At 32.4% G+C, this 12368-nt stretch overlaps 1 protein-coding gene across 1 annotated transcript; it reads right to left on the bottom strand.

Annotated features, from left to right (window-relative positions):
- Positions 1-545: 545 nt before the first annotated feature.
- On the bottom strand, positions 546-4033 carry LOC139852509 (carboxyl-terminal-processing peptidase 3, chloroplastic). The gene is made up of 11 exons (XM_071841809.1): positions 3544-4033; positions 3360-3441; positions 2992-3122; positions 2754-2840; positions 2547-2625; positions 2344-2432; positions 1992-2147; positions 1824-1910; positions 1584-1733; positions 1395-1502; positions 546-991 (listed from the first exon to the last, which is right to left on the bottom strand). The coding sequence occupies exons 1-11, from the start codon at positions 3898-3900 to the stop codon at positions 737-739; spliced, it is 1581 nt and encodes a 526-aa protein (XP_071697910.1). The 5' UTR covers positions 3901-4033; the 3' UTR covers positions 546-736.
- Positions 4034-12368: the final 8335 nt, after the last annotated feature.

The raw sequence follows: 12368 nt of genomic DNA, 5'->3' as shown, positions 1-12368 counted from the left end.
TGATCATCTCGTCTGTATCGGCGTTGTCGCCGGCTGCGGCTCCAGCACCGTCTCCGGAGGCTGGAGCCGCTTTCTCAGTACCGGTCCCCGGAGTCGTCATTGGGCTGACTTTGATCGTCACTGCACTTTTGGCACGTATTTGAGCAGTTCATCATAAGCTATGGTCTTTGTTGTAATTTTATTATTAATCTAGTCTATTTATTTAAGTAGATGCATGTATGCATGCTACCTAAGTTATGTTTTAGGTATAGTTGTATAAGAATTATGCTCTTGTTTGTTAGTGTAGCATATTATGTATAATGCAACTTTGGTAATTCCTTCCTTTTGTATTTCCTTATCTGTTTGTAACTCTGTTCTTTAGTCATTGCTCTGTTTTTCCTCTGTATGCTACTGGTTTTAAATATATTTTAAGCTACTGTTATAAATTAAGTATTTTTATTTTGTGTTAATGAGTTGTTTCAATCCCATTTACTCTTTAACCTTTTTAATAGAGGATGAAAAGTTATAAATCTACTCTACTTTTAATAACATGATACTAATTATGATTAATCTGAATTCTGAACCATCAATAACCTCGGATTCCTACTATATACACTAATGATACTCCGTATTAATTTTGATTAATCTGAACCATCAATAACCTCTGATTACAACTATATACCCTCACACGCAGATATTTACAGTGACACAATAGATTTTAGACCTCAAATGGACCATGAGATACAGTCTTAAAATTCTAGGATGCAGATCCTTTGGATTCTTGACTGTCTAACTCATGTTCTGCTACTAAAATACAAGAATCCCCTTCTAAAGATGAGGAGGTTGCACTCTTTTTCTTCATGAGCCCTAAATCTTTAGTCGAATTCAGCATATCGGTCGTACACTGGACGTCAGGTGCTATACCAACTTGATCTATGGCATGAAGTGCTGGTGATAAGTACTTCGCAACAGTAATGAAAAGAGCCGACCCATCATGTAGTTCAGTCACGCTCTACATAAAAGTTCAACCAGTTAATATTATCGTTATAGATCATTATAGACAAAAGGGGCAAATGACGGTAACGTAAGTTATCTAAATTACGAATTACGAATAAAGGTAATATGACCCAAAAAATTAATGTGTTTTTTAACCTTTTCCCAAAAAGGTTTACAAATTGTAAATGTGTAGAATTGAGGTAATATTGTCCGCTTGCAGCCACGTCATCGACAGACAAGTCACACATTACAGTTTTGGGGAAAAACTGATAAACACATTACCTTTTGGGCATCCAGAAAGTCATATTATCTTTATTGGTAATTTAGGTAAATCACGTTACCTTTTCAGACCATTTTGCCTAAACAAATGTCCTAAACAAACTTGCAGATTGAAAAGATTCAAACTTATAATGAATTACCTGAATTTTTCCTTTTCCGAAGGTCCTATTTCCAATAAGCTTTGCTCTTCCGTTATCATGAAGTGCACCTGCCAAGATTTCGCTTGCACTTGCGCTTCCTTCATTTACCTATTTCAAGATTTAGACCGTACTTTCTGTTACAATCTTGGAAACCTGATTGTAATGTGACGAGATTCGATGATAACTTACAAGAACGACTAATGGATCGCGTGTAAGAGCATGCCCATTGGTCATGTTAATAGGCAGCATGTTTCCATCTCGATCTATCGTATTAACGAGCGTCTCATCACCATCTAACCATATTTGGGCAACATCAAGTCCAGCTTTAACCAACCCACCCTGCAGTAAAAAGTAAATTTTTAGGGAAAGGTCAAACAAAACATTAATAGAAGTTTTAGAAAAAGTCAAACTTTTGTGGTAAAAACTTGCCGGATTATTTCGAAGATCCAAGATGTATGACTCAACACCTTGATTTTCTAATTCGTGAATCGCGTGTTTCATATCTGCAGCAGCAGTCTGTTTACAAGAGACTGTTTCAATTATTTACTGTTTGTAATATACTGTCAAGGGTAGAACTGTCTTTTAACGATTACGCACCTGAGAGAAGGCTAACAACTTTACATACCCAGTTTTGGACACGTGACCATCTGGAGTTCTATGAGGAATAATGGCACTTGATATCGGCGAAAGTTTAATGAACTCACGAGGTAACCTAACCTCCCTAAAACTAGAGTCAATCGCCAACTTTTTACCCTGTAAAAGTAACAGACATCAAAATTTACAGTTTATTTTTGCACAAATTTGTAAGAACGTCATGATAAATGATCGAGTAGTCACATTGCAACAGGCGTTGATATATCCATCGCTCAAATTGATAAATCACCACACGTGTGCATTAATTACTTGTACTGTACAAGTTTGGGGCATGAGATAAGTACACTAAACTTACATTGTGCACTTTGACTGTAACACTTGTTCCAACATGGCCTCTGAGCTTTTGAGCAGCCGCCTCACCGCTTATCCCATTAAGCCTCTCTCCTGTTCAAGTCGTATGATATTATAGTGAATGACGATATTGTCGTCGAACCAAAAGTCAAATAGTCAAACAACTAAAATTCCGAAAGGGATCAAAGATAATTGCTGTTATCATACCATTTATTTCCATCAACTCATCTCCTACGTGGATTCCTGCTCGAGCAGCTGGGCTACCCTCAACACATGATAGTACAATCTGAAACAAGAAATTTAAATACAATAATGTGAAAACCACAACAAACTCATTACTGAAACTTTTTTGTTTTACTTTAGAGTGAACAGTAGACCGAATACAATATGCAAAAAATGTGAAGAATTACTAACCAGATGACCTGTTCTTGGTTCATTATTTACAAATAGACCAACTCCTTGTACATTTCCGTCGCTCCCAATTCTAAAACTTTGGTATTCCTGCATTTATAAGAACCTTACACATTTAAATATCAATGAAACATGACAACAAAAAGTAGCAGAAAACAAAGAATTATACTTGTACTGTATATATTATATGTATAAATAACGAAATCCTAATTTCGTATAACTTGAAATCCGGTTGATGCACCTTCGGACTAATAATGCGAGTGAAAGGGTCTCCGAGTGTAGAAAGCATTCCTCTGATCTTGCTGTATGCTGCATCAGCTGTTCTTAGAGGTAACATTTCCACCATTGTTTGTTGGAACTTTGAATCCCAGTCTGTAAATAAAGCATGTAATTCTTTCATTAATATCAAAATTAATAGTAATAGTAATAATAGTATTAAAATTCAAACAATCCTAAGATAGCCAAGTGGTTGGGCCTCTGATAAGGATCAAAAACAGTCACAGAATAACCCGGTTAGATCGCGTAGATCTAACTAAAAATTTACTCCCCTTTTTATCTTATTCTTTGAAAATAAATCAGAACTTAAGAACTTGAATAAACAAATCCTACCCTGATGATTAAAAGTAGGATCAACAAAAGTCTCTCTAATCAAACCCCATGTCTCCACAAGTGTTCGCTGAACTAAATTCACCTGTCCAAACAAATTACCATCCTCATAAGCCACTTATAATTAACCAACTCACTAATTAAACAATTTGTAACAAATAAAAAAAAAAAAAATAGGATCAAGTACTTCATGAGTCCGAGAAGCCGGGAACGCTATAGTCAAAGACTCGGCCATAGCCGGTGAATCTAAACAAACAGAAACAGCAGCAGCCAGCCCAATTAAACCTTTAGCAACTGAATTCACCAACTTCCTGTTGGATTCAACTGCATCTTCATTTTCAATTTTAGTGTTTGCTTTTGCCTTAGGTAAAGCTTGACCTGTTACTGATCCTTTACACTTGGTGCTGTAACCACTGAAACTGTAACATGAAAATTTGTATTTGTAGCACAAAATTGAAGTAGGTGTTTGAAGGTTTTTGGGATTGATTGATGAAATGGTACAAGGGTTGTTAAGATCAAGATTAGGCCTGGTGAGAGTATACATGATGTTTTTGGAGGAAAGATATGAACTTTTACTAGGGGGTGAATTTGGGCTGTGCAGATTAATAAAGATTTTTGTGAATCTTATTAAGAGTGGTTGAATTGAAAGATGCTTGTAAAGATGAATCTATTTTGTTTTGTTTGTGGTGTAAGAGTGTGTTGCGTGGATGTTGGAAAATATAAGTATCTAAACAGCCTCATGTGTTCCTCCACGTGGATGCCATTTTCTGGCTTGAAAAACCATTGGTTTGTACAGAATCTTGAGTAGAAAATATAACCTTCAGTCTTGTTAAGAAAAAAAAAAACCTGCTACTTAATAAGACTAATTTTATCGTTAATGTACGTCTTTACAATCACATTGTGACACATCTTCTTTCATATTACTTACCCATCACACTACACTATTATCCATAACATAACTCTCACAACCACATTGAATTACCTAAATTAATTAATTAATACAATGTACAACTTATAATGCAATATATACAAATAAAACAAAGGCTGCTTAGTAGAAAATGCTTGGCAACCACTTATGTTGGCATCAGCATCGTTGCAACGGCTTGACAACGACATATCTAACTGCGTACCGTTGCTAATAGTCTAAGTGCTAGTACAATTATTTTTTTAACATGCTATCTTTACAACAACAACAACAACAAAAAAAAAAAAAAAAAAAAAAAAATACTCCATTAGCTTGTTAATAATATTGATTTGCTTGTATTTCATCTTTTTTCTCTTTTCAATCACATGATTTAATTGAAATAGAGTTTATATTTGTCTTTTCTAATGGACACTACATAATTAAAAAAGGCAGTTGATCCGTACACCACTAGTTTTTTGCCATACACCACTAAACTACAATCTTTGACTATTTTACCCTTTCTAACTCAAGGCCCTTTTCCCTAAATTAATTATGAGAAAGGGTAAAATGGTCCAAAATTAAATTTTGGTGGTGTATGGCAAAAAGTAAGTGGTGTACGTATCAGATCCCATTAAAAAAGAGTACTCCCTCGGTCCCAGATTAATTGTCCCAGACAAAAAAACATACAGTTTAAGAAATTTCATTATTACACTGTACTTTTTTTGTATTTTTTTTGAACTTTACAATTTTACCATCAATTAATTAATTAGAAAGGTCTCAAACTTTTATAATTTAGTTAATTCATTAGGGCTAATATTATAACTTCATTAAATTTACATTTCATTTTTGAAAATGGACAATTAATTTGAGACCGTCCGAAAAAGAATACCCGACAATTAATCAGGGGATGGAGGAAGAATTATTTAGTTCGAGAATTTTTTGTTACGTTAAGGAGTTGGTATATGATTTTGCTTTGCGTATGTTTTTGGATTTTTGCAATCAAATCCTGTTATAGAATTTAACTTACGTGACCATTTGAATATTTTACACCAAACATTTCTCTTTGGTCACTTCGAGATCACTACGTATGTGTTTTATTTCTGTGAAATTATGTAATAAACCTCTAATCACAGGAGTTCGAACTTTATTATCAAACAATCATATGATCCACAAGTATAACCAGTTCGTAAACAATAATCTGTCAACCACATATATTACAAAACTTAAGATGAACCAGAATACTTAATTTTTCTAAAACACAACGGAAATCATCAGGACAATGAATCAGATCAAAAAGTAACAAGATAGAGAGAGAGAAAAATGTGCAGGTGATGAAAACTGGAATCGAATGAATAACCCTAACAAGATGTTAGGGTTATATATACTGGGCCAACCAACACAGGCTTTGACGATCATATGCCCAATAACCATGAGCAAGCCCAAAACTCTAGTCAGTCCACTATATCTTCAACTCCAATAAGTAGCAGTTACATCCGAACCCTCCATCTTCTGAATAATACACTAATAGTCCTCCGGCTTTAACTATGTTATCATCTGCAGACCTCCAATCTTAACTTCGTTAACTTTGTTAACCTGAAACATCTAGAAAACCAGAAATAAGGTCCAAAATAACTTAAAGTTCTAAACTAAGCTTGGATCATGATATAATTTTAACATTCCCATACAAGCTTTGTTTGAAACAAATCTTTAAGACCTAAACTTCTGACAATAAATGATGTTGTCTTACAGTTAATGCTTTTGTAAGGATATCACATAAATTAACAAGTGAATCAACTTTAGCAATTTTAATTATGCCAGCATATATTATTTCTATCTGTAAAATAAAGATCAATTTCAAAATGTTTAGTTTTCTCATAAAAAGCTCGATTAGCAAAAATTTGAATAGCTGAGCCATTGTAATAGAAAAGTTTTACTAGCAAATATAAGTTTATATTAAAATCAAATAAATTTTTTTTAATCCATATTATTTCACTAGCAGTTGTGGCCATTGCCTTATATCCTGCATAAGTAGAGGACCTTGACACAGTTGCTTGTTTCATACTTTTCCAAAATATCATAGAGTTACAAAAATAAATTAGATATTCTGTTACAGACTTTCTATTAAGCTTGCATTTACCCCAGTCAGAATCACAAAAAGCATGAAGTGATAATCAATACTTTTAACCAAATTTATTCCTTTTCCAAGTGCATTTTTCAAATATCTCAAAATTCTGATTGCTAGATTCATATGTGAATGTAAGGGTGCATGCATATATTGACTAAACACATGCATAACATATGAGATGTCTGGCCTAGTTAAAGTTAAATATATGTAACATCCTAATTTTTTAATCACAGCGGAAGTACATATAAATAACAAAGTAATCCTGGTTAACGGTTACAAACCATAGTTAAGAAATCAACTTAGTTAACATTCATTACAACTTTCCAAAATGTCGGTGTTACATAAAACAGTACAAAAGAGAAAACATCAGAGTTAAGCATATAGTCAAACATGTCTTCTAGTCCGTCCGCAACACCCATCCTACAGCAGTACCTAAACCTGCAAAGGGTGGAAATGCGGGAGATTAGCGCAACTGTTAAGTGAATGGATACTATCTAACTGACCAAGCATAAGTAACTGAACATGCAAGGGTCACAAATATGCTAACGTCCTGAAGTAGCATATAACAACAACTGAAAATATGAGGATCAGCGGCTTATACGAGCACACGACTTAGCTGATCAGGCTACAGTCTACCGATAGTCCGCTTTACTGAATCCACTGCATAACCGTCCTGACGCAACACATGCATCCTTCTATGCTATACTGAACAATCAGTAACTTCATGACCCGACCAGGCTGTGACGCCCCGTACAAAATCAATGTCTACGGATCATCAACAATAGGTCCATTACACGGTATAATACTACATGCTGTTTAAAAACAAGTTTTGCATTCATGAAAAGATAACGTCTTTACCAACGTCAAATGTTTTACAAAAGATGACGTCTTTACCAACGTCAAATGTTTTACAAGGATAACGTGCTTCTATGAATAGAAAGCATTAACATAAGTTGTGAATGCAAAGTAAACGTTCCATGATTGAGACATCTCTAAACAATGCAGCGAAAGTCTAACACAGCGAGTCTGTAACACCCCGCCTTTTTCCGTTTACCTTTCCGTCATATTATTTTAAATTCTGTTATGTAATTATAACATCTCCCGTTAATATGCGTTTTAAATTATCTCGTTAGGTAATTCACGCACCCGAATGGAACTAGAGGGACCAAACTTGCCCAAGTGCCAAACATTTGACTAGGTCAAATGGTCAACACTCCATCTCCTCCACCCATTATTTTCCATTTTCATTTTCACTTTTCATTTAATACTTTCAACTTTTCTCTCAATCTTCATCTTCAAGAATCATCATCTAAATTCGTTCAAGCAAGCTTCAATCAAAACAAATTACATATTTGGAATCCTTGCAACTTCCTCTTCGATTCCATACCGATTTCATTACATTTGGGTAACTTTCTAAAATTATTAGATTTTGTGTTCTTGATATTTTTAACTTATAAAGTTGTTAATTAGTGTCTATGGCTCAAGTCTAACATGAATATATGGTTTATATGTTCGATTTTTTTATTTGAAGTAACTAGCTTGAGTATGAACTTTGGTGTGCTTGATTTGGTAATTGGGTTGTTTGAATGTTGTTAAATGTTATAAATGCATGTATTAAATGTGTTCCTAGTATCACTAGCTTCAATTTGATGTGTAGGTTGCTTGAGAAAACTCCATAAACTTGATTAGTGATTTTGGTGAATTTGGGTTAGGGTTTGATAAGCTTGAAATGAATATTTGATGCATTGAATGCCATGAATTATTGTTAGTAAGTAGTTAGTTGTATTGTATGCTTGATTACCTACAAAACGGCGTGTTTTATGTATGCATTAAATGCCCGAATCATAAATGTGCACTTGTAAAATTTGAAGCATTAAATGTGTGCATTGATTGATCATTTGATTTGAAAAGTCGGTTATTGCAAATAAGGTTTTGGTTGGTAAAATATATTTAGTTGTGATCCTTGTCAAATTACCTTTTCAACGATATAAGATGCGTGTCATAAGTGTTTACGGTTTGTATTTTGTGTTTGATCGAAGTTCGGAAAAAGACTTGAACAATTGAAACTGACCAGGTACCAGCACCCGTTAAATGCCGCGGCGCGGCAGCCTTGGGTCGCGGCGCGACCTAAGGCGTGTCCAGCTTCTGACCTCCTTGGTCAAAATAAGAAAAATGTTTTGCACTCTATGGACCTCCGATTCACATGAGACTTGTTCTAACATGCTTATATATGAATAAAAACTTCAGAAAAATAGTTCGGGACCCGACCCGAATGCGTTGACTTTTTCGTTGACTTTGACCGACCAAAGTTTGACTTTTTGTCAAACTTAACCAAATGATTATGCAACATTCCTAACTTGTTTCTATACTTGTATCTTGCATGAAACTTGACAATTTGATTCACATGCTACATAATCGAGTCATAACGAGCCATAGGACTAATTGAACTTCTTTGATCAAACATGATTATCAATATTGATACAACCTATTTGTTTAGGTCAAGACTAGCATTGTTCTTTGCACACGTTACTTGTCGAAGTACTTATTTACTCTTGCGCTCAAGGTGAGATCATAGTCCCACTTTTACTCGTTTGAACTTACATTTGAGATGAGAAAACATAAACGTTTCTTTTTAACTAAGTGAACACAAGTACAGGAAAACAAACATTCTACATACGAGTTTAGAACAAAATCCTCAATTCGATTATCATTAGTTACACTTGCAGGGTGTAAGTGTAGGCGCGAACTTATGTTGTATGGCCATATGGGTTTGACAAACCCTCATTCGGACGGTTCGCTACCGTTATTCGGATGAAATATATTTTTGGGAAACAGTGTATGTTCTAACACTATTGTGATGGGGTACTATTGAAGGAAACGTTAAGCCTTGATAATTGGGTGCTCGTGAATATTAACTTTTAGAATGTATTACTATTTATCAATGATGCAAATCTTGTGGATCGACTTACTTTTACTCAATTACTTACTTAAACCTATGATTTCACCAACGTTTTCGTTGATAGATTTCTATGTTTTTCTCAGGTCCTTGAACATTAGGTGATACATGCTTCCGCTCATTCTTTTGATACTTGATTTGGATGTCGAGTATACTTGCATATGTGGAGCGTCTTTTGACTACTTTAAACTGTATCGCACGTGTTTCATTTGTACTTTAAACATCGTTATGTACTAGTTATGGAAACTACTTTTGTAAACTTTGAAACATCCACACTTATGAAATGAATGCGACATATTTTCGGTCAAACTTTGTTTTAAAGACTTATGACCATGTAATGGGACCTACGTAGACGGCGCCGTCAAACATGCTTTGGTCGGGTCGTTACAGATGGCATCAGTGAAAGGACCCGTTCATATACATTATAAACGATTCACAATAGTTGATTACATTGCGAGGTATTTGACCTCTATATGATACATTTTACAAACATTGCATTCGTTTTTAAAAGACAATCTTTCTTTACATCAAAAATTGACAGGCATGCATACCATTTCATAATATCCACTATCCAACTATAAATTGATTTAATAATAATCTTTGATGAACTCAATGACTCGAATGCAACGTTCTTCGAAATATGCTATGAAAGACTCCAAGTAATATCTTTAAAATGAGCAAATGCACAGCGGAAGATTTCTTTAACACCTGAGAATAAACATGCTTTAAAGTGTCAACCAAAAGGTTGGTGAGTTCATTAGTTTATCATAATCATTTATTTCCATCATTTTAATAGACCACAAGAATTTCATTTCCAGTTCTCATAAATATACGTCCCATGCATAGAGACAAAAAATAATCATTCATATGGTGAACACCTGGTAACCGACATTAACTAGATACATATAAGAATATCCCCTATCATTCCGGGATCCTCCTTCGGACATGATATAATTTCGAAGTACTAAAGCATCCGGTACTTTGGATGGGGTTTGTTAGGCCCAATAGATCTATCTTTAGGATTCACGTCAATTAGGGTGTCTATTCCCTAATTCTTAGATTACCAGACTTTAATAAAAAGGGGCATATTCGATTTCGATAATTCAACCATAGAATGTAGTTTCAATTACTTGTGTCTATTTCGTCAAACATTTATAAAAGCGCATGTATTCTCAGTCCCAAAAATATAAAGGGTAAAAAGGCAAATGAAACTCACCATACTGTATTTCGTAGTAAAAATACATATAACGTCATTGAACAAGTGCAAGGTTGGCCTCGGATTCACGAACCTAAATTAATTATATATATTTATGTGTTGGTCAATATTTGTCTAACAAATTAGGTCAAGTCATAGTGTACCACAATCCTAATGCTCGAGACTAATATGCAAAAGTCAACAAAAGTAAATTTGACTCAAAATAATTTCCAAAAATTTATACATGATTAATATATAGTTTAAATATCGTCGTTTTATATTTTTAAATATTTTTAAAAGATTTATTAGAGTAAATAATATAATTTATTTATTAATAAATAAAATTTTATATTATATTTATATAATAAAATATACTTTTATATATATTAAGTAATAAAATTTATAGGGTTCATTTAATGTTATAAAGATAATATGATACGTATTATTAAAGTAAGTTATTACACGTAGTAAAATATGTTTGTATCAAATATTTATTTGATAAAATAATATCTATAATGATAGTAAGTAAAAGTTGTATTATTTTGTAATAATAATTATTATTATAAAAATATCAATATTTATAATTACTAAGATGACATTATGATAAAACGATAATTCTAATTATGATAACTTTAATATTTACGATAATTTTTAATATTATCTTTAAAATAATAATTCTATTTAAAATAATAATAATAATGATATTTTATAGTAACAATGACATTTCTATTAAAATGATAATTTTTGTTAAAATGATATTTTTAATACTAACGATAATTTTAATAATAATAGTAATGATAAAAATAATAAGAACGATAATTTTATCTAAATCAATATCTTATAATATTTTAATTTCATCATGATACTCTTACCCATTATTTCCTAATCATTTCGTTTAATAGCTTTTAATCGTCTTTTATATCGTGTTCGTAATAATGATAATAATAGTAATCAAAATAATTAGGTGTTACAAATATTTGTTTTAAATACACTAATATTAATAATGATAGTTACTATAACATTATTAACGATAATACTAATAATTATCTTAATGATAATATAGTAGTAATAATAATAATAACAATAACAATAACCATTTTTAAATAATGATATATATATATATATATATATATTAATAATGATAATAATAATAATACCAATAATAATAATAATAATAATAATAATAATAATAATAATAATAATAATAATAATAATTGGATAATAATAATAATACTAATTATAACTTTAACGATAATAACGATAGTAATAATAAAAAAAAATAACAATTTTTAATGATAAATCCTTTTATTGATAAAGATAATAATAATAATAATAAGATAAAACTAGAACGACGATAATAACGACGATAATAATAATCATTTTTAATAATAATACAAAAATTCGATGGACTATAACTTCAAATCCGTTCATCGAAATTATTCGATATCTAAATGAAAAGTTCTTAATTTTTCGCTAGCTTTCCAACGACATGCATATCTTATACCTTATCTCAGTCGCATATATAACTAATTCAGGATTCAACATAACCTAACTAAAGGCAATATCAAAAGTACAAACATGCATAATCCTATATACTCGAGCACTAGTCAGGGATACACTATTAGTATGTAAAAGTTAAATTATGAGTACTCACGTATCAATATTGAGATTCAATATTGCAGGAAAGGTACGTAGACGCAACAGAGATGATAAACACTATATTGACCTCACGAGCATACCCATGAACCATACCAATCACCTCCATAGCTATAACCCATAATTTCCTTAATCCAATCCCACTCGAAAAACAATTTCGAAATCACTCGGACAAC

Source organism: Rutidosis leptorrhynchoides, chromosome 6 (assembly GCF_046630445.1).
Source record: "Rutidosis leptorrhynchoides isolate AG116_Rl617_1_P2 chromosome 6, CSIRO_AGI_Rlap_v1, whole genome shotgun sequence".
Classification (NCBI taxonomy): domain Eukaryota; kingdom Viridiplantae; phylum Streptophyta; class Magnoliopsida; order Asterales; family Asteraceae; genus Rutidosis; species Rutidosis leptorrhynchoides.
The sequence above is the reverse complement of the archived record's forward strand: the minus strand, read 5'-3'. Positions and strand labels throughout refer to the sequence as shown.

What these genes read in the sequence shown, in the direction of transcription:
- LOC139852509 (XM_071841809.1), bottom strand. Translation starts at nt 3,900, where the DNA reads ATGTATACTCTCACCAGGCCTAATCTTGATCTTAACAACCCTTGTACC. An exon ending in TCCTACTTTTAATCATCAGG is followed by an intron (nt 3,123 to 3,359) that starts GTAGGATTTGTT and finishes CTTTATTTACAG; the next exon opens with ACTGGGATTCAAAGTTCCAA. An exon ending in AGTTGTTAGCCTTCTCTCAG is followed by an intron (nt 1,911 to 1,991) that starts GTGCGTAATCGT and finishes TCTTGTAAACAG; the next exon opens with ACTGCTGCTGCAGATATGAA.